This window comes from Anomalospiza imberbis, chromosome 6, assembly GCF_031753505.1.
Source record: "Anomalospiza imberbis isolate Cuckoo-Finch-1a 21T00152 chromosome 6, ASM3175350v1, whole genome shotgun sequence".
Lineage (NCBI taxonomy): Eukaryota > Metazoa > Chordata > Aves > Passeriformes > Viduidae > Anomalospiza > Anomalospiza imberbis.
The window spans coordinates 52,546,699-52,574,068 of NC_089686.1; the positions used below are offsets into that span (position 1 = coordinate 52,546,699).

The window sequence follows — 27,370 nt, forward strand, 5'->3', positions numbered from 1 at the left end:
CACCCTAGCCAAAGGGAAGAAGCTGCAAAGTTACATTTTGAGAAAAAAAGTTGTTTTGATACACTGGAGATAAATTACTGATGTGCTTTCTGAGTTGCCACCCCAGAGGTTTCCTGGAGTGCATTACCTTGCTGGCAGCCTGGAACAGCTGTTTCCAGACATCTCACTAGTTAAGTAATTAGGCAACCAAGTCAGGCTGTTTGCTCTTGCCAATGTAAATGTGTATGAATCCAACTGCACCCCTAAGATGGGCGTGATTTTTATGGTGTTATCCTAACTTTGTCCAAATGTGCAGCTTACTATTTAACATTGAAGATGGCTGGAATTTGCACTGTGCAACACAAAATCACAATGAGGGGAAGCAGAAGAGAGGACGATCCTGGGGCTTGCAACTGTAGATCAGCTGGAAATCTCACTCTGCTCCTGTTCGATAGGGTGGGAACATCATCTGGGGCCAGTAAACTGTCCTTCGAAATTAAATCAGGTGTTCTGCAGGGAAGAGTATTGCATATAACAGAGGCATGTGGTAGTGTGCTCCTTGCCAAGCACCAAGCCAAATTAAAAGGCTGGAGCAAAGAAATACTTGAAGACAGGTTTTAGAACAACTATCAGACCAGATATTCATATGGCTCTCGAGTATCTTTAAATACTTTACCTCCCTTTATCACGTTAGAGGTTTAAAGCACAGTTAAGGGAGTTTAGCAAGGACCTGCAAGAAGCTGAGGAACGGCCCAGATTTCTGCATCATACCTCAGAACTTTTTGCTTCTTCATACGTGGCATAAATTATTACTAAGAGTAAATAGTTAATGAGGGTTGATTCTTAGGCACGGGAAGAAAGGGCAGGTGCCCCGGAGCCGCCGCGCACCTCGCATCCGCCCGGACGGGCCGCAGCGGGCGGCCGACCCCTCTCGCTCGGGAGGTTCCCGTTGCGGGAGCGGGGCCGGTGCGTAGCGCGGGGCTTCCCGCCCGGGGCCGCTCCGCTCGGAACGCGGCCGTGGCCGGGCGGCGGCGCTGGCGAGGCCCGGGGGGGCCGCGCGTCACGGCGGGGGGCGGGCGGGGGAGCCCCCGCTGCGGGGGCGTCGGGGCCGCGCCTGGGCAGCGGGCGGAGCCACCGCCTCCTGCCCGAGCCGCTCCGCGCATCGAGGCTGCGCTCGGCTCCGCTGGGCTCGTTGCGGCTCCGCAGCAGCTGCCGGCGGCCGGGGAGGGAGCGAGCGGGCGTCGCCGCCCGCGCCGCGCCGCGCCGATGGGTCTCCTCCTGCTCCTCTGGGCGTGTGCGGCCGCCGCCGGGGCAGGTGAGGGGCCGGGCCGGGCCGGGCCGGGCCGGGGCCGCGGCCGCGGGGCCGGGTTCCGTGGAAGGGGTGGGGTCCGCCCCGGCCGCCTCCCCGGGGAGCGAGGGCCGGGGCCGCCGCCCGGGGTACGCCGGCGGCCGGCGGAAACTTTGCGGGGAGGCGGTGGCAGCGGGAGCCGCCCCGGCCGTGCCGGCCGCCGCCGCGGCGGGGTCGCGCATCCTCAGCTGCGCTGAGCGGAGCGGGCGCGGGGCACCGCGGGGGCGCAGCCGGGCTCGTTCCCGGCGGGGCGGCCGCTCCGCAGGGGCCGGGGGTAGGCGTGGGAAAGTTTTGCGAGAGCGGCGTGCGGGCTGCGTCCCGCGGGGACGGGGAGCTCAGCAGCGGCGGCCGGCGCGGGTCCGGGCGGGCGGTGCGCGGCGGGCGGCCGGGGCCGTGTCTGGGCGGTGCGCGGTGCTGTCCGCGGTACCGGGCGGGGGGCGCGGCGGTATGGGCGTGATGCGACTGCCAGCGCGTTATTCCAGCTAGTGCCTTGCCGGCTCCGCTATCTCTCCAGCCTTGCGCGACCCAGGTACCGCTTCTTGTACCTTGCGAAGGCTTTGTTCTTGGTCCCCGAGTAGCGCTCCTCCTCGCCTGGAGCTGCTGAGGGGCACGTTTCTCCTTGCTGCTTGTAGCTGTTCTCAGGGAAACCACCCGGCACAATTGTCAAAAGTGCAAAGGAATTAATGTTTTATAATTAAATTCTTATAGTAATTATAACCTCATCAAAATCTGCAGAGAGATGCGGCATAAAAATAGTTGGAAGAAAATAACAACCAGTCACTTTTATAGTGGTGTTACCCCTGATAATGCATACAGATTTTAAATGGTCAACAGGACCCAAAACTCTACTACTCTAAAAGTTCTCTATGTGCAACAATTGCCATCGAAGTTGTGAGAGGAGAGAGCAAAATGCCTCTTCTTTACCATTTTATTGGTTTCACGTGAGAGGAGAGAGCAAAATGCCTCTTCTTTACCATTTTATTGGTTTCATGTGCGTATGTGCAAATGGCTTGATTATATTGCATGTGCTTTAAGTAAAAGTTTTTCCATCCCCAAACAGTATGTTGCACATGCCGAGGAGATCATAAATGTGCTGCATATGTTGCATGGCTGCACATTAGCTAGATGGAGCATGGCATGATTGCTGGTTCTTGGGTGTAAGTGATAAAGGCAGAAGCAGAGAATAAAAGCTGTCAGAGCTGTAAGGGAGAATTAATTTCTTTTAGGGATTTCCTAGTGACATCATTCATAATGATATGGCTTAATCCTCTAATCTACTGTAGTGCCTTCAGTTCACATTGGGCTGAATCCACCAAGTCCTGAGATGATTTCTACTCCCGCCCACCTGCCTGAAGCATTTGGACTGTTGCTTGTGTAAGCCACTGATTTAAGGGGAATGGCCCAATTACTTTAAATAGGAATTGAAAGAAACATCATCCAGAATCGGGCCCAGGCATTGCACAGCTCTCCAGTGAGAGCAGACTGCTTGATGCTTAATTTTTACTTCAGAAAGAGATGGCATTTCCAGCTACTTGTTCCCCTGGAGAGAGACAGCATAAAATACTAGATGCAGGCATGGCTGATATGCATGTGGTATCTTTCTGATAGACTGGGGGTGACCATAGGGGAAAAGGAGACTTGATTATCATATTGAAGCTGCTGATTTGTTGTTTATTAATTATTAACTTGGATTTGAGTGCCTGCTGCCTTTTGAAGACCCAGCTCAGGGAAATTACTAGGTATTTAAAGCAGTGTAGGCTCTTGCTAAATAGTTACTGTCACACAAGAAACGGCCTCTGCTTTCCAAAGTATTTTAAAAGCTGGAAGAGAACACACTGAAGCTGTCACACAGATCCTTTGTTGGCATAAATCAAAGCCTGTGGAGCTACAGTGATGTATACTTGTTGAGCCTTGGGTATTCAGGGTGAAATAAACAGCTTTAATAGAACAGTGGAGCTACTGTGATTTATGGGAGTGCCTGTACTTGCTCACTGTGGTTTCTGTCCCCACCCTGTTGATGGCTGTGACAGAGTTTTCACTTACTTTAATGGGTTTGAGATTTGTCTTGCTGAACACAGTCTGTCCTTTCTGTTAAGCAAGTTTTAGTACTTACTTGACCTCCCTTCATATTAGTAGATTCTTGCTGATCTAAATAGATGTAACCCCTTTCTAATGAGGGACAGCATACGCTGTTTCTCACAGGGATGGCAAACACTTGTCTTTGCTGATAGGTAAGTTCACACAATTTACATTGTGCTGCTTTTCTGCTGAATGAAAACCTTAGAGGAATAACAAGTCCTTTCTTCTTTTGGTGCTGGCCTTTATTCCAGGAGAGGAAGGCGTTTTTAGTCCACCAGTGTGGACAGTGTCAGTTGTGATCATTCAGTGCCTGAGTGCCTACGGTGGAAGTTAAAGTTAGTACAAAAAGCCTAATGATGTTGCTGATTATCTGGGAAGTTTTTACCTTTGGAGAAATTTATCTGGGTTTTCTAATATTCTCCCAGTTCTAATTTTCTACAAAAAGGTGTTTATCCCCATATCCTCGTGTAAGCACTGTGTGTGTGGATGTATCAGCACTCTTGGAGCTTCAGTTCCATCAGATGCCTCTAGATCTTAATTTTCCTTGTAGAGTAAGGTTGCTAGAGACCTCCTAAAGCTGTATTTTCAGTATTTTTTAATGCTCTGTCCCTTGTGGAGTAGAATCCTCTATGTTAGTACAACATGTTATTCCATCAACTTTTCATCCTTGAGGAAAAGAGAAAGTTCTGAAGTACAGAAGATTTATGACTAGTATATATAACTTCTTGTTCGTTCTGTACACCTCAGTAATTTCTCACAGCCTTTCAAAGAATCAAACTAGAGTACTTGCCGCTTAAATGATCCAGAAGTATAGTCCTAGAATAACAAATCAATCAATTTAGACCTGAATGTGAAGTCTACTTAGTGGAAATCAATCTGGACGTGCTTTACAGGTAATGTCCTTGCTCCGTAGAAGTCAATGGGACTTTTAGCATTGACTTCAGCTGTGTCAGGATTTCATTCTTGGAGCCTGTTACTACTAATGATGTTAGTGAAAAATGTAATTAGGAAAGTATTTGGATTCCACATGAGATATTTGACCTGTGTCTCAGGCACAGATTTCATGTCACTCTTACTGCTGTGTTGAGAGAAACACTGAGGTTAGGATGCTCTCTTCCCATCCCTAGAAAAAATGAGCTATGTTTGATGAATTTGGTGTGCTAACCATCAAGTTGCCCTGCACTCTTCAATATAGCATTTTCAAACTTTTGGAGTCTGTGTCTTTTATGCCAATCCCATCAAGTCTCTACCAGATTGAATAGTATCCAGGCTTTTCCTGGGCATAAGCCTTTTATGAATTTCAGGTTTAGGTTTCTGCTTTTCCAGTAGGTGCTCCGGCAGCCCAGAGGTGCTGCAGCTGGTTGGAGTGAGTGAATGTGGGCCTTGGCAACAGCAGAGGTGTGCTTCAGAAGCAGTATCAAATACCTTGATGAGTCACCCAAGGCTCCTAGTCTAAAGTAGGGTGTTCTTTGCCCTGCTACCGTATCTGCTCCATGCTCCTTTGGTCTAGTTGGGAAAATGGATTACATTTAGGTGATGAGCTGTGGGCCTGGTCAGTTAGTCACAGCTAGGTAGGAAATGTGAGAGAAGTTTTCAGTCCTTACATCTGCCTGGAAATAGTGTGGCCAAGAGAGGAATGCTGCAAATCTCTCTCATGGTTATGCTTTTCTTTATTTATTACTCTTTAGTCTTTTGAAGATACTGGATAAATGTATCAGTTTTAGAATGTTTTAACAAGTGTACAGTAAAATCTCTGGGAAGAAAATAGCTTAATTGAAAGACTTGGAATAGACTATATTCTCTTTCCTGCAGCACAGTTACTGTCTTGTAAGTAATTACTGTGTACAGTGTGAGTGTGAGTGGGAAGGTACTAGAAATGTCTGTGCTAGATATTCTTCTCTATTCTTTCCATTACCTGATTTGAAATAAAAATTGATCTAACTCTCTCTGCCTCTAACAGCTGTAGGATTTGGAATGGATCCTGACTTACAAATTGATATCATCACAGAGCTGGATCTGGTGAATACAACCCTGGGGGTAACACAAGTGTCAGGACTACACAATGCCAGCAGAGCATTTTTATTCCAAGGTGAGAGAAACATCCTCGATTTTCTTATCTTGCTTCTGTCTGCATGAGCTTGGGAGAGCTTTGATGCTTAAGTGGTTTCCTGTAATGGTGGTCTTACTTAAGTATTGCTTTCTTTTATTTCTGTTTCTTGGAATTAGTTCTTGAAACACAGATGCTATTTTTTTGTGTGTGTGCTGTCAGGTAGTTGCAAGGGAATTGTGGGTACTTTTTCAATACTCCCCAGTATTTATTTCTCACTAAATATGTCAGAGTGGTTCCAATGGATGGACTTGTGGGTTTTTTTCTCTGTGATCATATACATGTAGAGAGACACATAGCTAAAGGTGTGTAACTATGAGAAGGCATTTCATGTGTTAACACTGATTGGTAATGTAACAAGTCTTTCATTAACTTTGTGAAAACTGCTAAAGGGGCCAAATAGAACAGTTTTGTATTTAAGTGCCCATGCTGAGGATCAATGGCAAGATAAGTCACTATGTGTTTTTTTTTTCCCTCTTCATTAAGTATTCTAACATAAAGTTTGTGAAGTGTTTGAAAATGATGTTGGGGTTTCTTTTTTGTTTTTACTGAGTGAAATTCTGGATGTAGTTTACAATGTATTTAAATAAGGTATAGATTAAGGGACAGTGTCCCATGGGATGGAAGCACCGAGTTGCTACAATATGCTAATTAGGCAGGAAAGACATTTATATGACTTGAGATTAACATGTGAATTAAAGCACTATTGGAAACATTTTTATTGTGGAGGCTTCTGATGCAGGGACCAAAAATAAAAAGGTGAGCTGGACAGGAACAAACGCAGATCCGAACCAATATGGTTAATCCGATGTTCTCCCTTTATTATTTACAGACAGTAGTTTTTATACACTTCTAGATAGTTTACAATCATGAGCACACTCTCATTGGCAAGCAAACATTGTTTGTTCCTGTCTTAAGGTGGCTAAAGTTTCACACTGCAGACCTATACTAATTCACACCTAGATAGCTCAGTACTTTCTGTTATACCTTAACATAATTTCTGACTGCGCCACAAACTTATTCTTAACTGCGCCACAGGCTTCAAGGCTTCACCGAGGCCTATATCTGAGGCCTAGGCGGGGGTAGCTCAGCCTTCACTCTGAACATATAAATCACGCACATCTAGACTGTGACCCATTTCTCTCAGAAATTCCTCTACAGGCTTCCTATGTTTTTTCTTTACTGTGCTTTAGTCAATGTTGAAGTGTGCATATTAGTGTCTCCCTTTTTCTTATCTGTCTTCTGTAGCTGTTTTTAGAGGCAAATGATTATGATCTGATTTAGCTTCAGTTCTGGATCTGCAGTGCTAGCTGACTTTACTGAAAATAATAAGGAAAGTGGGTCTGTAATCTTAATTCATTCTTTATCTGGCCAAGGCCAGTTTAGGAGTCAGAGCAGATCTGCTTCTGGAGACCACCTCAGGATTTGTTTACTGTCTTTTATGATACAACAAGTAGCTTAATTTTCACTGATTCCCAAATCAGTGTCCAGAAGAGCGGCATTGATTCTTTTCATTTAAAGATATCAATTTCTTTTCTCTTGATACCCCGAGTCCATGGTTGTGTATAATGGACAAATAATATTATAGTCATTCCTCTAAGGACTGCAGTGACTTAAATATGTTAATAATTCCAATTGCTATTCCACGCAGATGAGTTGCAATGTGAGTTGTGGTGAGTTTTCACAGACTGGTGGTCAGAGCTGTAGGGAAGAAGTCCGAGATGCGTTTGTCAGGACTTGGATTGAGACCACTGATATGGAAAGTAGCTTTGACAGGTTAATCGTGAAGATGTTTTGGATATTCTGTTCTTTTCTCCTTGGAGTCATCCATCTGTAGTTTGGGAACTTAGGACTGGTGTAAAAAAGGTGGAACTTACAAAATCCATATGAATAAATAAGCTGAAAGATAGATGCTCATGGGAAGCAATAAACAAACATTCACAATATGAAATGAATAAATAATATGAAGACTGTAGTTAGGTACATAAAGCATTTTTTAATTTGCAGAACAGAAATGCTTTTTGCTAATGCACACGGGAATAGCCCTCTTCTTGAGTATCGCCTTTAGTGTAAAACTTCCTGGAAGGTGGCTCAGGAAAATTACTCTCTTCAGTAAAGCTCATCAGCCCTTGGGTCGTGAGAAGACTGAAGGCCTTTGCTGAAGGCCTTCCATTCAGCTGGGATGGAAGTCTGAAGTTGCCCTGTTGTCTTCTTCCCTTCTTGTTCCTATCTGTTATTTGCTAAATGTCAGCAGTGTGTTGGCAGCTGTATGGATTCCCTTTTACTAGCAGAGGTGACTTTACAGTTACAGTCTGGCTGTGGGCCATGTCCTTTGGCTGGAACCAGGAGGTACTCAGTTTTGGTTTTTATCTTGCCATACAGTAAAGCCAGTATGAAACTTAGAGTGCATAGGAAACTGCTATGTCTAAGATAGAAGTAATACTTTCTTCCACAGAGATCCATAAAAAAACCCCATGGTCCCACATGACACTCCCAGAGGAGAGAAGAGCCTGGAAGTTAGCACTTGGTTTCAAAATTACTGTATCCTCTTGGAGAAGCTATTCCAGCCTGGAAGGCATGGTCCTTTTCAGCACAGCTCTGCTCTGGTTAGTCCTTAGCACGTGTGAGCAGGTCAGGTGTGCTGTGCCTTGCTGTGCCCCACTGCTCCAGTGTGGCCTTGGAGCCTCTGGGCAGGCAGCACCTGGCAGGACGATTGCTGCACATGGAGCCACATAAGAAGACCTCTTCCTTAGCAGCCTTTCACTGCTGAGGATTCCCTAGCTTAGGAGAAAAGAGTTTGTATGTTCTTTGGCATGTGGTTTTCACAATGACAGTTTTGCCTGCCACCTTTGACAGCATGTATTGGGGCTCTGAGCTTACATAAAAGCTCCTTGTGGAACATTTTCTGTCTTGTGAGATGAATTTTCTAAAATGACTGTACTGGAGCTGTTCAAACTGAGAGTGTTCTTTTGTGTGTTCCAGCAAGTTTACATCTTGGAGGTAGAGAAATGGTAATTTTCCCAATCCGGACAGTTCTGTGTCCAGAGTAAGTCCAGGAAAATATGGAATTCTCCCAAGCAATTATTTTTCTGTGAATTAAACTATTTGAAAGAGAAAACTCTGTAAGTTTTGAGCATTCTTTCAGTTGCCTTTAGAGGCAAAAAGAGGAAATGAAAAATGGGGGCAATATGAACAAAAAAAGGAAAATATTATTTTAAATTTGACTTTTCATCAGTGATAGCTCTCTTACCGTAAATCACATACTGTTTGTTACAGAGTTTCTGGGGAGAGATGTAATGATTTCATTTATCCTAGAGAAAATGCAGAAAGACTTTTCTTTGAAGAGTTTTTGATTTCAGTCTGAGACCATTCCAGTAAAGCTGGTGGAGTATTCTGATTTTTTAATAATATTGGTATGAACAGCCAAACCTCACATTTCTGTGTGAAACAGATTTATAGGCTAAGAAACAAATTCAGCTCTGTTGCAAATTGTGTGACAGCATGGTAGAACCAAAGTGGCAATTGAGAGATGTGGGTTGCCTTTGGGCAAGCAAATCTGTTGCTAATTCAGAAAAGCATAGAAACCTATAATTAACTGTAGTCATCTGAGTTGTCGTGCTGGGCATGGACTTCGATTGTTAGCTGTATTTTTGATTGATCAGTTTCATTATTTGAATTTTTCAGTTCCATTCTCTGTGAAAGGGGAATGAAGAAATAAAAAAAAAAAAAAACAAAACAAGAGCTGTTTAAGTGCTGACAGTGTGCATTAGAGGAAATGCAGATATATAACTCATAATTGCAATTCTGCAAACAGTCTGATTTTTAAGATCTATAACATTCTGGTGTCTTAATTATTTATCTTTTATTAACTTTTACACACAAACATGGGAGATGATGTCTTTGTAGGCAGATGATTTGTTCTAGCATGAAAGGGCAAAGGAGGGTGAGTGGAGATTCTTGATGGGTGCTTTTGGGGAATGGGGCACCCAAGACCCTGATGTCTGACCCACATCTTCTCACCTCCAGCCAGGAGGGCAATGAATTCAAGGAAATGGTTGTGGGGGTGGGTTGAAAGTCTCAAAGAAATATACTGAAATATACTGAAAATATGAACTTTTCACTTAATGATAACATGCCTTACGATAACATCTTACAAACACTGAATATAAGACATCTCCAACTGGTATGTTACAGGCATGAAAAATGAACAGGATCAGAACAGGATTATACTGTAAACTGTAGATAATACAATTAATGTAAATAATATATATTGTAAATAGTACATTAAGAAACCTTGAGCTCCCTTGCTAGGGCTCAGTCCTGTTCTCTGTTTCAGATAGCAGGAAAGTAGGGCTTGTCCTGACTTTGACTTACCAGGATCTTGAGTTCAGTGGCAGAGGAAAGCTCTGATGATAAATAAGGCAAAAGGATGTTAACTGGTCAGCCTGTTTCTAGGCAGACTGAGACCAGTTTTTAGCCTAGCTGTTAAATGATGTGATTACTTTAACCGGTCTTTTATTCCATGCTCAGTTCGTGTTGTGGAAGTAAAATTTTATTCCTTTTACAACCTGTCAGCTATGCCTATTTATTTTTAATTCTTCCTGCAACATCTCTTTGGAGTTAACAGAGACTTAAAACCTTTACTTACAAAACAATTCCCCCCCACCCCTGAAAGGCTTTGCTGTTTCCTTTACTAGTAATCTGGCACTATTTTTCAACCTAGCCTTTAAATTAGGAATGGTCTTTTTACTACATATACTGTGTTTCGCACTCAGCAAAAGAAACCTCCAAGTACTGTTCAAAGTCTGGAGATCTCCAGTGCTTTGTTCTTGACTGTTTCTTGACTTCTACTAAACAGCCTCTGGATTTAAGAGAAACACCTGGCCTGGAGCTCCTGCAACACAGAGTTCAGTCATGCTCCTTATTCCCACTTTGTACTATAGACTGCCGAGTTCTTTTCTGTACAGTCGTGGCTCCAACAGGAAAGGTGAAAGAATAACAAGTACCTTAAAGCATAGAGAAAGGCAGTGTTTTTGTGAGAAAAAGAGTGAAACTTATTGAGTTCCTGAAACAAAAGGACTGTCCTGCTTCAGGCCAAAAGAGAGATCAAAGCTGCACTTCCAAGGCGGGTAGAGGTGCCTCCCAGAAGACTCTTGAGCTTCCAGAAGAAGTGCAATCCTCTCTGCTGGCATTTTCCTTCAGTGTTTTACAAATCCTGGCTTTTTTAAGACTAATTCCTCACTTAAAGAGTAGAAGTGTTTCCAGATTACACTCCAGGAATCTCAGTCGAAGATGTCAGGTTTTGCAGTGCTGAACTGAAAGAGCTTTGAATGCTGGCCAACTTTGCCATGTTTTGAGGCTGGTGGATAAGAACAACTGCCTAAATTGATCTTGTCATCAGGAGCTGGCACACACCCTTTTTATCAGGAATAAAATACCTCTGCCTCTGGTAGGACAGTCTTCAGGATATGCTTCTTGTGTTTGGGGGCAGCAGCTCAGCACTGAGCTGTGCTCACTGAATTCCAAGACCAGGTGATGGCTGCTGCCTTTGTCCATCTGTGCTGAACTTCTCACCCTCAGTCTCAGTGGTCTGGGTGCTATGGCCAAGGTTTTAGTCCACTTGAAGGGTTAAACTCTGTTATGCCAGCATGATGTGCAATATGTGTGAGCTGCAGAGCTCAGAAAATATCCAGGGACTGGATGAGAGGGAGTAGATAACAGCTCAGGGAGGAAACATGTCATTGCTCTTCCTGGGGCAGGTGGTGGGAGGTCTGCAGTGAGTAGGAGAGATAAACTTTAATTTTGGAATTCAGGCATCAGTCCCTCTTTACATGAGATAATGAGACAAGAGTCATTGCTTTTTGTGGGATCTCTCCTGCTACATTTATAGCAAATATTAAGTATCAGCAGTATTGTTTTTACAGAGTAGAAATCTTACAGCAGCAGAAAAATTAGGAAGGCAAAACATGGTGGCTGGAAATCTTAGTTCTGCCTTCTCTTCCCTGTCACAGGAGAGAGTAGCTCTAGTACCTTTTCCATGGTGGTGTATCCAAATATCCCATCTGGTGGGAACACCAGGGTTTTTGGTGCAGAGCCTCTGGGCATACCCAAGGCTGCTGGCAGCCCCCTCCTCCAAATGCTTTGGGACAGTTGGCAAAGCAGCTGATGACCCTTGCACTGTTGGAAAGGAATGTTTGTTTTATTTTTATTTTTTTTCACAAGGTATTGCCCACCATCACTTGGTTTTGTGCCTGCACAGCTGCCCCCCTCCAGCTGGACAAGATTTTTTTTTTTTGCCTTTTAAAATGCACTTTGCCTGAGGTGCTGCTGGGCTGTTCTCTGAGGTGGGGCTGGCCAGAACCAACAGTATGTCCCCTCACAGAGGTGTCCTGCAGTTCACCAGAGGTTTATCCTTGTGGAAACTCTACAAGCTCCTTGAACCTGTGGCTTTTATTTTATTTTTTAAAGGTCAGAGTGAGGTATTTTGCCATTGATGTGCCACACTGTGTAGGCCTGCTCTGGTTCCTATAGGAGTGGGTATATTTGGGGTTTAATCCCATGTTGCCTGTCCTAGGCTCCAAGTGATGGTGGGCAATACCTGGTGAAAAAACAAAACAAACATTCCTTTCCAACAAGGGTCGTGAGTTCATGGAGAGGCAGCTGCCATCAGATAAAAAACCTTTGTATGTGTCAGTAAAAACACCTTGACTCGTGAGGTGTGGGTCAGCCTCTTGCCCCTATCATGCCCTATCTTGCCCCTACCACACATTCAGGTGTGGTAGCATTCTGTGCTTCATTTTGGCTGTTTCTCTTGGCTTTCCACTGAGGTTATCCCTTCTGAGAATTCCCCTGTCACCTGGGCATGGCAGAATTGGTACTTTACTCAAAGCTCATCTGCTTTCAGGGCTGATTCTGAAGGCAACCATGGACACCTCTTCTGCCAGTGTGTGTCTGTCCCTATGAAGGAGGCTTGGGGAGTTGTGAGAAATAGGGCCCAGCCCATCTCTTGGAGAATGGGATCCTCCCTGGCGCTCCACACTCATCCCTTGTTCCCATGATGTTCCCCTGTTTTTCCCAGCTCCAGCCTGTTCCTCAGGAGCTGTGGCAGCTGCCCTCCATCCTAGAGTGTTGACAGAGGTCTTAGCCCTTTGTCAGAGCTGCTCTGTGAAGCACTGCTAAAATAAAAATTTAAATAGGATGCCAACAGCTGGACTGATGGCACCCAGCAGGATGGAGGAAAGTGTGACTTCCCTGATGGAGAGAGTTTCTGGGCTTGTGTCCATCAGCAGGCCTTGATCTCTTCATGGGGTCTTGAGTGCTTGTCCTGCTTTTACCCCTTCCTTCCCTGCTTTTCACGCCTTCCCTCTGTAGAAGCTGGGAATGAGGGGGACTCAAAGCTGGAAGTGTAGCACCAAGGACCGAGTGTGCAAGTGTCAAGGATGTGGTTGGGATGAGCAGGCTCCCCTGAGAGCCAGCAGGACACAGGCTGGTACTGGGCACACAGGTGGAAGGAGCTGGATGAGGTGAGCTCTGACAGGCAGGGCCAGGAAATGGCCTCAGATGGGCCTGGTGAGGGGAGAGCTGGGTGGAGGAGCTGGAGGCCAAGAAGGAAGCAGGCAAATTGTGACAAGGACAATACAAGGACTTTAACTTGAGGACGGGGAAGAGGGGTGCAGGGATTGTAGTAAGGGGAACTGTGCACAGCAGCTGGAGAAGCAGCCTGGAGAGAGAGGCACAGGGCTGTGGCTGGATGGGAAACACAAAGACTTGGGCCAGGAGAGCAGGATTAGGTGAAGGTTTGCTTATGGTACAGGCAGCATTAAGGCAGCATAATCAGGAAAAGCACAGAAAGTTTAGATTTGGTGTTGCTGTAAAGTACCCGTGATGTGTACTTCTATTTAACAAGTGCTTTTGGAGGATGCAGCTTGGATAATGTGGGGGTTTGTATTAGTGAATTAGAACCTTACTTTTGCTGTAAAACTGCCCATTCCTCTAACAACAGTGATATAGAGAATTCACTAATATTTGTAGAAGGCTCAAATACTGTGCTGGGGTAATTAGCTTGGTGTGTTCTGCCTTCAGAGAAGGATTTGAATATGGTGGATTTACTGTTCAAGGTGAGTCTTAAGCAATAAAAATAAAGCAGAACTTAAGATCCTTGTTTGTTAAATAGTTTTTACTCTTTGTTCTTTCCTTTGTGCACTGACTGTGACCTGTGATCACTGGCTGTGTGATCCTGTAATTAAGAAAGGTTTTGGAATATTCATCCCCAGAGGATTGAGCAAGGATTTCCTGTGATACTTTAATTCAAATATCTGCCTAACTTATAAATTATGTATCTATATTTTTAATATAGCTAATCTTTTAATATAGGTAATATTTTATTTTGTATAAACAATACAGTTTTTTTCTTTCCATTTACTTGTTAGTCTAAGTGAGGCTTTTTTCCATTGCAAAAACCATTTTCAGAACAGAGAAATAATCTGGAATTGAATACAATGAGCTAGGAAGGAAGAGTTGAGTGAGATGAATCATTTTCAATGGAGGAAATTAAAGATCACTTGAGACATAATTATTAAACAATGCTTTGAGGCTTTGAAAATACATAAAGTACTATTAACTTTGTTAGTTCCCAGAGGTAGTTTTTAAAATACTCTTATATATCCATCCTGTCTTGGCTGTTCCTTGTTTAATGTTTGAATTATGTTAGAAACTTGCCTAGGTGTAAAATTTATCCAACATATTGATGTGAAGGTATAGCTTGTAAATAATTTCTGAGTTTGTCCTTCAGTATTCTCTTGTTTCAAACACCCCTGCCCCCTGCTTCCAAGTAAGTGTAGACTAAAATAGAAACCTAGTCACATTAAACAACAGTGACCAATTTCTACTTTTACCTTTTTTTTCCCCCGTCCTGAATGCTGTCATGCTGCCTTCTGTTACTTGACATTTTTTGGATTTCCCATAATGTCTGTCATGATTACGAGAGAGTTCTGAGCACACATTGCCTCTGTCCTTGACAGTTATTTTTGCTTTCCTGGGAGACAATAATTGTGCTGTTTATCTATTTTCATTTGCTACGATGGGAAGTACAGAGGGGAAGTGGGATAAATACTTCTATAGTGTGCTAAAAGCCTTGAAAACTTCTGGCAACTTGTTGACAAAGTCCTGTCTTGAAGATAAGCAGAAAATGAAGAAAAGTTCTTTGCTCTTTAATGGGCTGAGATGGGGATGCAGAAATTAGTTTCTGATACTGCTAGTAAGGGTGTTCCACACCATGTGAGCATCTGGTCCTTACAGTGAAAGTAACTCAGATAAAAGCAGGACTAATGGTTGGACTGTCTTGTATCTTCATCAAAATAAGAATACAACAAAAACTGTCTTTTTCATGCAAAGATTTTGGCAAACGGATACTCTTAAGCCATACCATACTGTAACTAGCTCCTTATTTAGTAAATAAGTATTAGAGTGGAGTAAGAATATTCCATAGCATCTTGTCAGATGGGCCCAGGTGCTTGTCAGAGCTGTGGGAAGTTGGGGTGAAGCAGAGTTGGCACCTGAGTAGTGCTGCCTTGGGGCAAGTCCCTGAGTGGTCCTGGGTAAAGAATCCTGCCCAAGCCCCTGCACCTCATATTGCAGCTCTGGGTTGCTGGACAGATGCTGCATTAAAAGAGGGCAGAACTGGAGCATTGGTAGGGCACTGCTGAGCTAAAGCTGCTTGAAATGCAGAGGATGGGAAGAGCACTGCTCAATAATTGGGTTCTTACTGTAGGCAATGAAACAAAGTGGCTTATTATTGTGTATTTTGACCCCAAGGGTGGTGATATCTTAAATTTTAAACCAATTTTAGTAGAAACTTGTTAATAATTGAGCAAAATATTTACATTTGGCCTACTTGATTAAATTACTTCTAAACACAGCTACATCTTTTGCCTAAAAGGAAGTGGTGTTATTTGAAATTACTTTCATGAGTTTTCTTTTTGAGATTTTATACCTTAAAGAAGTACACAAAGGCATATACAACCAGGCCTAATGAAGGAACCATTTACTGTGGTGAAAAATCCTGCTGTCTTGAACTATCTATCAAGAATAAAGATTAGATGCTACTTGAGACCTCAACCTACTTCTTCTATGCCAAATTCTAGAACAACCTAACCTGTGGTGTGGGTGTATAAATGGCACACAAGGGGGGACATTTTTGCTGCTGTTTTTTCATTTTCACCACATAAATGGCATGAAGTATTCATGTCATACTGTGCTGGTTTTATGGTGTTATATCATGTGATTGTCTTGCCTTTTGTGGCCTATTCAAAGATACAGAGTGCATTAGATTTTTATTTTTTTTAATAGAATGGGTGTCGTGGTTTGACATGGAAGTGATTTTTTCAGGAAGTTGAGTCAAACCAATCAGTGGTCAAGTTTAGATATTGGCACCTGAAGTGACCACTGAAGATAGGGATACACCTCTGAGAACACAGCGGGTTAAAAGCAGGAACTCCCAAGAGCTCGCTCTCTTGGTTCCGGTCAGGGTGCAGTGCAGACCTCCCCTGCCCAGGCATGGGGCTGGGTGGGGGAGGGGAAGCCATGCGGCCTGGTCGAGGTGAGCCGAGGGGTAGAAGGACTGGAACCGAGCCAGCTCCTGTGGACGGAAGGGTGGAGAGAAGCGGAGATGCCTTTGTCATTCCCCCCTCAGAGGGAAGAGACTGGGAGTCCGGACGGCACCTGTAACTGCCGGCGCGGAGGAGAAGGAGGTGGGGGGGGGGAAGGCGCCCAGCCTTGGCCTTGGGAATCGGCTGCTGGGCAGAGATATCAGCCGTCCAGGGAGTCTGAACTTTTAACCCTTTCCTGAGAAATGAAGGCTTTGTAAAATATTACTCCTCTTTGATTTGAAGTAGAAGAGAGACAGTCTGGGATCTGAGATGTTGGAAGAGGAAATTTTTGAGTGGGAGGAGATGATGGAGTGGCTTGTGGCTGGACTTTTCTTGTTAGCCATAGATTGAACCAAATTCTCCTAACAGAAGAGGCACTTAGGGGGGTGCGTTGGTGGGTCAAGAGACCTGTTTCAGTGATTACCAGCAGAGGAGTAGAGAGAACAGAGGAGAGTTGGAGAAGGTGTGGAGAGGCCCTCTATCTTCAAGGAAGAAGAAGAGGAGAAGAAGACCTCTGTTCTTGAACCCTCAGCCCCAGGGGAAAATGGGGGGGACTGTAGTCCCAAAATGAGAAACTGAGCTGTTGTCTCTTTTGGTCCACGGCAAAGCATCCTTAAAAGAGCCCTATGAGCAGTCTGTCCATGCACGGTGGTGAGAGCAGTGTGACATGGAAAGGAGAGTGTCACCATGGCAGATTTTCTCCGGGCGGTTGCCATGTGTGACATGGAAACACAAGGGTGGCAATTGTGTTTCCTGGGGAGTCTGTGGCACAAGAGAGACTCCTGTCTCCCTTGAAAGATTGAGTATTTGAATATCTGAAGGGTAGCAACTTGATCAGGATCCTGGGTGGTGTCTCACTGTTGAGTTTGTTAGGAAATTAGGTGGGGGGAGGAGGGGTGTTTTAGAAAGTCTTCATCCAGGATTTAGTGTTTGTAGTTTTTATAGTAGTAGTAGTTTAATAAAGTTCTTTCCTTTGTTACTAAGTTTGGGCCTGCTCTGCTCTGTTCCTGATCACATCTCACAGCAATTATTTAAAAAGGTACATTTATCATGGAGGCGCTGGCATCGTGCCAGTGTCAAACCATGACAAAGGGCAAAAATTGGTTTTGGTACCTGATGCCCACTCCAACATGGGATGATATCCTTAGTTATAGGCTGCATATCTGCTAAAATAGTTGGTCCTGTAATTCTGATGACAGGGATCTTTGAATCACTATTTTAGAGCAGTAAGTACTGTAGCTCAGAATTGGTTTTGCTTCCTAAAAGTCTTTCATTACAGCTTTTCTGTCCCCCATCCTCCCTCCTTTGTGGTAACATTTCTTAAATTACAGCTGAGCTTGCTGTGGGTCCCCTGTACTGTAAATAGGAAAAATTGTACAGGATCACTGCAGCTGCAGGGGCTGTTTTGGAATCTGGCTTCCCTTGCACATACAGGTGACTCCTCCCTCTGAAGCTCTGAGGTTTCTGTTTGGCATCTGTGGGAGCAGACACTTCCAAAGGAGGTAAATTTTTTTTGTAAAGCTTAGTTCTGTATTGTGTAGCCCCCTTCCATTACATCTTTAATTTTTAAAAACTTTTTGTGAACTGGAATGTAACATAAAGATATACATAACATAAAGGTCTTCTAAGAGTGAAACACATACAAAAACTGGATCTTGGAGTTTAAATACTTGTTGCTTCTAAGATGGACTGTACAGATGGCATTCATATCATCCTCTGTTTCTCTCTCTCTACTTCAGCTCATTGTGAATAATAATTCTGAAATTTTAAAGCCTCTTCCTGGGGACTGGGGAAAATAAAGCCAAGATGTGTGGGAGAGGAGTGGGATTTGTGTGTGTATGTGTCATGATTTTTCATGGTCTGTGAAGGTCTCCACAGATGCTCATCGTGCTGTTTGAAAAGCGAAGTAGCACAGCCTTAAAACATGATATTTGTAGAATAATTTGGTAAATGCTGATGATTTGGAAACCTCATATATTGCATTTATCCCAAGCCTTCCTTTTCAGGGAATGTACTAACAGGCTGTGGTAGGAGGACCCTGCAGTATTAGTTACAGTGATCTTGTTTGGGAAATGGTGGAAGAAATTTAGGTTTCCTTCATTGTAATTAATTATGGAGTCAGAAAAAAAAGAGCTTTGCTTTTATAATAGCATTTCTCTCATATTTAAGTCATGTCCTCTGCTTTAGCTTTTTGTTCTCTGATACTGGCATTGCTTTTAATGTTTTTTGATGTCTTGTGAATGCCTGGAGACAGGATATTCTGCCCACCTTGCTTCGTGCCATCCTAATCGCTTGAAAATGTAATCATTAAAAATAAAATTAAACATTATTGCTGGTTTCGACAAGAAATGCAGAAGAGGAGGGACACGAAGCAGTTCTATTTGAATTAAAGCTTATTTTCAGAAACAAAAGCTTATGGAGTAAAAGGGAGCTCTTAGTACCCCAATCACGTTTCCTGTTATGGATGAACCCACAGCAATGGATGCTATCAAAGTTGTCATATTTTATTCATGAGTTGTGGTATGCTTGGGTGAAATAAGAAAAGCAATAGTCCAAATCATAATTATGGTGTAAAAAGATAAAACAGTTATTATTGTGACGTTGTAAAAGAAATTATTAAATCTCTCAAATAACGTAAAACTCATGGAGAATGACTAAGTATGTTAGCTATATATGGGTCTTTGTTGTGGGTGTTGTGAAATATTTCACCAATATCATTTACATGTTTTTTGGGAGAAAATATAAATGTGTGCCTATGTATGTTCCAAGAAAGAAAGACATCTAGAATATTGTTGTCAGCCTCTTTATGTTTATATTCAGAAATTATACTTCAGTAGAGAAGGGCTCTCACAAATGTATTATGCCTCATGTTATTATCATGCAGTTAATAAATAAAACAGACACCCAGGATTTAATTTGCTTTAGCAATAACTTGGAAGTGATTTTTTTCCTCAGGGAAGGAAAACAAAAGGGTGAATTAGTTCCTGAAACACGTGTTGTCTAATGCTTGTATAAAACATTTATAGAGTATAAAAACCCCTGAAATTGTAACATTTCAGCAATACATGACCTATGCTTTAAAAGTAATTAAAAAACTATTTAGACTGTCAAGTCTTTTGAGAGTTTTTGAACCAAGACAGCACTTCAGCATACGCTTGCTTCAAACTTCAAGGATAATTTCATTGTCTTTAGTTGGATTATTCATGTGATAAAATGAAATTAAAACATGTGCTTATGTGTACCCACGTCTGTTAGCTGCATTTGGCATAGTAACCTCTCTCCACATTGAAGAAACCCAAGTCAGATTTCTGCTTAGCTGAAACTTCCCTTTTAATGAACTATTTCAAGTAGTATTTTGATTTACACATTTAAGAGTGCAGGTTTTCACCAGGGAGGCAAATTCTAATTTCTGTATGGCTTTGGTGAAGTTAGACTGGGATTTTCAACAAAGTCAGAGTAACTTAGCATTCTTCTTGTTTCCTGCTCCCGTGGAATCTGGATCTTAAAATTTTGTTGAAATATGTTATTTGTTGACTGTATCTGTTAAATTCATAGTAAACTTAGGAATCATAAAGCACTTAAGAAGTACTTGTGGTTTTTCTTTTAGTATTGTTGCCATAAATTATGAGCAGTATTTATTATTACGTAGAAGAAATAAGAGTGCTAAATGAGAAATCAGAATTATTACATACTGCTCAAAAATATGAATGGATCAGTCTCTCTCTTCTATTAACCTTATATTTTATTTCTGGATTACAAACACACTTGGAGGTATAGTGGGAGGAAATAAGACCAAACCTACAATTATTAGTTATTTGCAAAACTTGTCTTCCGTGTCTGATTTTTCGTTCTAAGGGCTCCTCACCTTCTGGTACTACCTTAAGTTTCCTTTAAACAAATGCAGAATGTATTTTTGCAAGTTTTGGTATATATTATCATTTTTTGAAAAGTAATCTCTAATATTTTTGTGTGACTTCAAGCATATTTGAAAATGCTTTGTAGAAGGGGAGGAAAAAAATTGTTTAGCTTGCTTTTGCATGAAGCCATATTTTTGAGTGGCTCATTATTTGTGTGTGACATTAGTGTTTAATATATTCTTGAAATAGGTCCCTGGAGTGGCCAGTATTCCTCCTGCAAAATGGATAGCACACTGGGAATGGTTCTTGACAATTACTGAATTTTCCCAGTGTTGCCACTGGCCCTGTTCACAGTGTTGCTGTTTTAAGTCCATGTTCTCTCTGTTAAAATGTTATTTTCCAAATTGGCAAAGAGCAATCTTTATAGGCACAGCAACGTGATAACCTTATCTAATGTAGGTAAACAGTGGAAAAGTTGATAGTGTCAGTGACTCCTGAACTAATTAACTGACAACACATGTAATTTGATTAACTCACATGATTTAAGAGCAGATTATGTGCTTTTAGTGATAGTGTACTACTGGAGCATTTCAACGAAGCATTTAATTTAAGGGATCAACCATTTGTAAACAGTCTTGATTTCAGCATGAATCCCTTGAGGAAAGAAGGGAGCCTACTTGAGAAGATGAGCTCAGCAGCTGCTTAAAATACTTGAAATTTCAAGTTCAAGCCTTAAGTAACAGGTGAAGTGTAGCCTCAGCAAAGTGGTATCTGTTGTTGACAGCAGGAAACCTGCTCCAAAGGCCCTTGGCTGACTGCAGGTGTCTGATTTCGGTCCATGGCAGCCAGTTGGGTTGATGACAGTGTCAGTTGCTGGACTTGGAGTGTAACCAGGCTGCTGCTTCTCCTTGCTGACTCCAGTGCTTTCCTTGCTCATTCTGCCTGTGTGGGTGAAAAAGACAAGGAGGAAGCCCTGGAGGGAGGAGACAGACCTACACAAATTTTCTCGATACAGGCTTTGCTGCAGCTTCCTGCCCCTGTGCTTGCTCAGCCACATCAGGAACCTTTGGCTGGCTGGGGCTGGAGAAGCACCGGTGGCTGCCTTCACTCTTGGCATGTGTTCATTTCCAGGTCTTGTGCAGAATCTGCTGCTCTGTTCCTTCCAGAGTACTCAACTGCTACAGACTGGTTCAGTTTGAAACACTGATAAAGCAAACAAAGGACTTAAGAACTCTCTGACATCTACTTAATTAGCATGAGTATGGTCACTCTAGCTGGTGCTCAAGTGAAGGCAATTTTCAAGAAGTGAAGAGTCTGATACTAAGCCACTAAATCAGCTAAATTAGTGGTTAAGGAGAAACTATGGTTTGATAAGTATTCTCTGTTTGATTTCTTCAGTGACTCAAAATTCTCCTGCCCTTGGCATCTGGAGTTTTAGGGCTGGGTTTGCAGTGGCTTCCTGAAAGGATTTTTATTTATATGTATATATAATTTTAAACGCTAGATGAATTTTGTTAGGAGAGACACATTTGTAAACTAGTTTACAAACATGTATATCAAAATGACAGCAATAAATGAGCACATATAGCCAGGGGTAGTTTTGCATGATGCAAAAGCAGAGTTTACATTGAATTACACTATTTTTCCACCTTCTCTAGCGGAACTGCTTTTGCTGTATAGTCATGGGAACTTACCTTTGTGACATTAGCTGTTCACCCTGGTAATTGCTCCATCCTCTAATTTAATGAAAACCCATTAAACCGAAACAATAATTAAAATGAGACATCATCTCTGTAGGAGGTTTGCATATTAAAATCACCAAGCATTTCACTGCAGACGGATCTTATTCTTGAGAAACACTGTTTGAAGCAACATGTAAAAAGTGATTTACAGTGCATAATCATAATTTAGAAAGCTGTGCTGTTGAACATGATTTCCTACTGTTTATTACTGACTCTGAGTGGAGCTAGCAAGGCAAAAACATTTACAGTGTCTTTTCATGCTGGCGAGAATACTCAGAAGCAGAGAGATGCTTATGAGAATACATCATACCCTCTTTGGTCCTCCCTGGTAGCATAGTTTTTCAGAGAAGGGGGAGGTATTCTGACCCATCTCTTTGGGTTGCTGGCAGGTAGAACAGCTGATTCTAGACCCCACTGTTCAAGTGCAGCATCCCCAGAGAGCTGCAAAGTGCCAGCTTAGCACCTTAACATAAATCTACATTTATTTTCCATTGACAGTACCCCCAGCTTACTGAACCCCATCATTTAGCCTGGGTGGAAGCAGTGCAGGCATGTGGGTCTCTGCATCATGGTGTGAGCTGTCTAGAGCCTTAGTGCTCATGACTGAACTGAGCTCCCAAAGTGCTCTGAGGGATGGATGTGGTTCTGGGCCTTTTCCTGACACAAGGGCATGTTGTGAAGTCTTCTATTTTCTTAGCATATAAAGAGAAATTTATGTGAATTTATCCCCATAGCTCAAAACAAAAAAATTGGTGGTATCTGCTGACATCTACATTTTGCCCTTGGTAGGTAGGCAAGGACAAGTACCTGAAGCATTTCTGTGCTTGGCAGTGAAATGATTCTTTTTGGAGAAGATCCCCATAATTAGCATTATCATCCTTCTGGGGATTTTTGCATCTGTTTGTGACTTGTGTGGACTGAAGAGTGCTTTTAGAAGGGTGGGAGCAAGTAGGAATGGGCATTTATCACTAGTGTTTTGCATTGTTGGTGTTTGTGGCTTTTTTTGTGGTTTTGATTTTTTTTTTAAATTGTTTTTACCAGTTCTTCAAAAGATTTTTTGTGAGACCAGTGTGCAGGAAGGGGGTTAGTGCACTGGATCCCACTTGACTCAGAGGCTTTGGTGAAGCACCTGCTTGTTCAAGTGAACAAGAATGTTTCTGTGATGCTGTTGTGTGTTTTCATCCTCAGTAACTGTTAGTAACTGCCTACACTGAGAGTTGCTAGTTTTGGATCATCCTTCTAATCTTGGTTTCATTTTTGTAAAGCTGGTGGCTTAAGAAAAAGTGGGGCACTGGGGTGATTTTCTGTTTGTTTTGTTTATTTAAATATAGTTTTCAGTTTTATTGAATTTTGCCCATAGCAAGGTAAAAGCCAAAAAACCTGCAATATTCAATTCTTTAATTACTATAGCTTAAATCTGGGTTCTCTGCTGTTGCAGGATTAATTTCTACTTGCTTGTCCAGAGTGACTGTTCAATGGTTCTACTGAAAGCATGTTGAAGCAAATAGCTTTAAAATGATTGAAGTTAGCAATAAAGCTATGTGTTCTGCAGTATGTTCTCTGCCAAGGGAAGTAAAAGGTATTCAAGCAGGCTAGTGAATGATAAAATGTACCTATTGCTTTAGAAAATTAGTTGGTTCAGAACTGAATTTTAGTATTTTTCCTCTAATGGAAGCATCTATTGAAGAAAAATTATTCCCCAGATGAATTGGGATATGGCTTTTAACAACTATTGCACATTTCTCATCACTTAAAATTTCATCCCAAATGGTCATGTATTTCCCTTTGTGCTGTGAATTGTTGTCACTGTCAAAGGAGGCTTGGCAAGACCTTTGCTTTCTTTTCTAGCATTGTCCTTTTCCTTGTCTAACTCATTTCGTCTGCTTCTCTGTGGTGGTGATTTTATTACACTGTTATTAATGGAGCTGATGCCAACTCCTGAATTTCTCATAACTGGGGCTTCTAATGTGTTCAGGGTTACAAATGGCAGAAGCCTGAGGTTTCAATGTTTAGTTGCTAGAGCGGGTGATGCATAGAGCATTGAATCCACACACAAAGATGTGACTTGAGGGTCTAAATCGGGTGGAGTAAGGACTGATGCTGATCCTGAGTTATTGTACCTAATTCCATTTGGTATTTAGGGTTAGTGTGCACTGAAATAACTGAACGGTTTATATATGTGAGGTAAAGCTTGGCCCAACATTGTTGGCCCCAGAGCAGCATCACCATTCATTTGGTTTTATGGGGAAGTGAAAACACACCTAAATTTGAGACTTATCTTGAAGGTGCTGATAGTGAGTGTTGTGAGCAGTTCCAGTTGTGGGTAAAATTTCCTGTGTGGCTCAGGGTGTAGGAGCTTGCTGCAGCTGGGCAGGGTGCTGTGGGTGCTGAGTGCCTGTGTCAGGGCAGTCCTGGGTGCTGCTTCCTCTTGCAGCTCTTTTTGGCTTGGCAGGGCTGTGCTGGATGGGGGCTGAATGGGCTCTCAGGGGACAAGGCATCCAGGACAAGGCACGGTGGCATCCCTGGCAGTGGGGGAGATGGTGCCAGGGAGGGGGGATGGTAGTACCTAAATGGTTATTGTTATCTGTTCTGGCAAATTGGACCTTTGGTTTGTGTTTGGCATTTCTTCCTTGGACCCACAGCTTAAGAATTAAAATCAAGTGACACACATGCTCTCTCTGACATAGGTGTGTCTTGTGCTTTTGTTCTGCTGAAGGTAGAAAGTTGCCTTTACTTGATGCTCTGAGATGATTTCTGTCTCTTGGACTTGCAAATAACTGAGTGTGCTTGCTTTCTTTCCTTGATTAATTTTAGAAACACTGGTGTGTTTTAAAAAACCCTTTAGACAGTCACTATTTCAAATTAAGAAAATATAGTCACATAGAAGGGCATATGAAAGTCGTATCTGTGTTTATTTATTTTGCTGAGATTGCATTATCATTCAAGCATGGAGCGATGTTTCACTAAAGATTGCTGTATAAACCTATATTGTTCTATATTATATAGGAAATGTGACATTTCATTACAAGCAGACAGTTATTTTTATAGAGAGCATAAAAAGTATTTTGCCTTTCAGGCACCTGTGGTGAGGGGGTGTATGTATTCTCAATTTTTTTTCTATTTTTTTTATTTATTTTGAAGTGTGAAAATCTACCTGAAAATAGAAGGCTCTTATTCTAAATGGATTGTGCTCCCAGCTCATTTGTATGGTATATTCTGCAGAAGTCAAGCAAAACACGAACCCGGCGTTCCCGGGGATGCCGTGTGTGAGGGCAGGTGTTACTGTGGGGGGCTGTGGCATGGGGACAGGAGCTGGGCCATACAGTGTTGGCCTCAAAACCCCTCCTTCCCAGCACTGGAGTTCCAGTTGCAAAAATGTCTAGAGACATTTTTGCATCAGTAAGTAGATTTTTCACCTGGTTTGCAGTAGGGAATGTCCTAAGGTGCTGCTAATGGCTGGACTTGTTTTCCAAATCCATAGCACTGTACTTAGAAGTGTGTTAATTTTCTAAAAGCCTGGTTATATAACTTCCTTTGTACCAATTACACTAGCACAGTGTTGCAAAGCAGTCTGTAAATACTATTTGTTACCCAGTAGTTTTGACCCAACACTCTGGAATTTCAAAACTTTGGTTCTTACTGATTTTAATCAACAGAGAATGGATATCAGTGTTTCATGTAGTTTTAGTATACTCTTGTCTATGAAGAGGTGGTAGAGAATAGCAAAATATTTCAAAGTATGTTTCTAACTGAAATAGTCAGTGCACTGACGAACCACGGATGATTCTGAGCAAGGAGTCTTAAATTTTTGTATAAAATTTGATGGATAGGTGGTGGGATGTGGGCCTTCCTATAATGAGAAATTGTTGTGCTTTGCAAGGCTTGACTGAAGTTTAAGCATATATGTTCCACTGACAGCGCTGTCTGTGCTTTCATGTGAAAGAATTTTTGAAAGCTTTGTTAAGTCACATTTTATTTCTGGTAACTGTAACACCTTTAAGGAAAAAAAAAACAAGATATGAAGGTTTTTAACCATCAAAAAATGATAATCATCTTAATCTGTCAGGTCTTGGGCATTTTAGCTCTGAGTCTTACTTGTGCCTTGGAACGTGCTACCAGTGGGTTGTCTGTTTCTGTAGATAGCAAACTGGATATTGTTGAATTTATGGGTCTGTGGGAGACATAGTTTTGTATCTCTTGCATCAGCTTTTTAAAAAGAAACTACATAATATTTTTGACCAGTAATAACACCTGCTAGGTGAAGATAATGGTACAGATACAAAAAGCTAATAGATAAAGACAAAATCTCATCTTCTGTGCTGGATTTTTTCTTCTTCTATTCCACTATACGATGGCAGTGGAGATGGTTTTTGCTCTTGGAAACTTTGTCCTCTGCTCTGGTAAAAGTGGCACTGAACAGAAAAATAGTTAGTTGCTGTAAAGTGGGCACTATATTTATTTATCAGGTGAATTCAAGCCCCTGGCAAAGATTTTAAAATGATGAGTAGTGATTTTGGATGTCTAACTGTAGTACTTTTTACCGGTGAGCCTTTCAGAGTGCAAGCATGTTACCGGTCTGGGTGTGTAAGCTTCTTCAGAGGGCTTTAAGCTGCACAGGACAAATGGAGACACCCAATTACCGAACATGCTTGAATACTTTTTCCTTGGAGTTTGGTTACAGTCCATGGCATTCCCTCAGTAGTTGTGTGTTTGAGGTTTTAGGTTGTTTTCCAAGCCAGTCTCTCTCCTCTCTCTCTGCAAAGCCTCATTTAATGACACAATGGGGCCTTTTCATAGTGTTGGGGATTTTATTTTTTTTTCCTTCTGCAGTGAAATTCTGAATTGTAATTTTCATCGCTGCTTTGTGTGTTACATCATGCATGCTGGGCTGTATTCTCAGCATTCAGTGGAGTTTCTCTGGTTTTCTACCAGCTGAGAATTTGTGCCAGCATTTTTGGCTTCATAGTAAAACCTTTGGAAAGCAAGCACACTGGGTTTCTAATTGGTTATAACATCCAGGAACTGCAAGTGGCTCAGGTCTTGCAAAAGTGTGACAGAGGCCCAGCATGAGAGACATGGCAGTGGGTGGGAAAGTGAAATGCCATGATTTCTCTCCTTTGTTGTTGATTGTCTTTTGTAATGATGATGTACAGTGAATAAAAGGATGAGTTAAAAATGAATGTGGTGGGATGCATTTGAATAATTTCATAATTTCATTTGATGCATTTGAATCTTAGAAGATCAACTGTGAGAAGGAATGATGCTGCTTGGACATCATCAGGATTAGCGAGGCTGGAATGTTTCTTCATCTGCCTGGTCAGGCTATAGTTTAATAAACATTGTATGAGCTGTCATACTTTGCTTGTTTAAACTGAGAAATCCCTGAAACAGCCGTGGATTGCAAGCGTGTTGTATTTATTTCTCAGGCAGGAGCATAGCTGTATAGCATTATTAGCTGTAATACATCTCTGCCTTACACTGTGCAAGGACATGTTTCCTGTGATGCATGAGGGAGAGGTGGTAACAGAGTCAGTGGTGAAAACTGAAACTGGAGCTTGGTGAATTGTGTTGGGAGAGGCAATGCCTGAGATCTCTCAGAATTTAGGGGCCTG

General features: G+C 42.3%; 1 protein-coding gene across 5 annotated transcripts in view; it reads left to right on the plus strand.

Moving 5' to 3' along the window:
- Nucleotides 1-1,086: 1,086 nt before the first annotated feature.
- The window catches only part of NELL1 (neural EGFL like 1), a 282,863-nt gene continuing 256,579 nt past the window's right edge, over nt 1,087-27,370 (plus strand). For 4 of the 5 annotated variants that reach the window (XM_068194180.1, XM_068194182.1, XM_068194181.1 and 1 more), the window contains exons 1-2: nt 1,087-1,294; nt 5,367-5,495. In XM_068194180.1, the coding sequence (XP_068050281.1) occupies nt 1,246-1,294; nt 5,367-5,495 (178 nt within the window). In that variant the 5' untranslated portion in view covers nt 1,087-1,245. The remainder of the gene's footprint in view (nt 1,295-5,366; nt 5,496-27,370) is intronic. The other variant, XM_068194179.1, reaches the window with a different exon arrangement.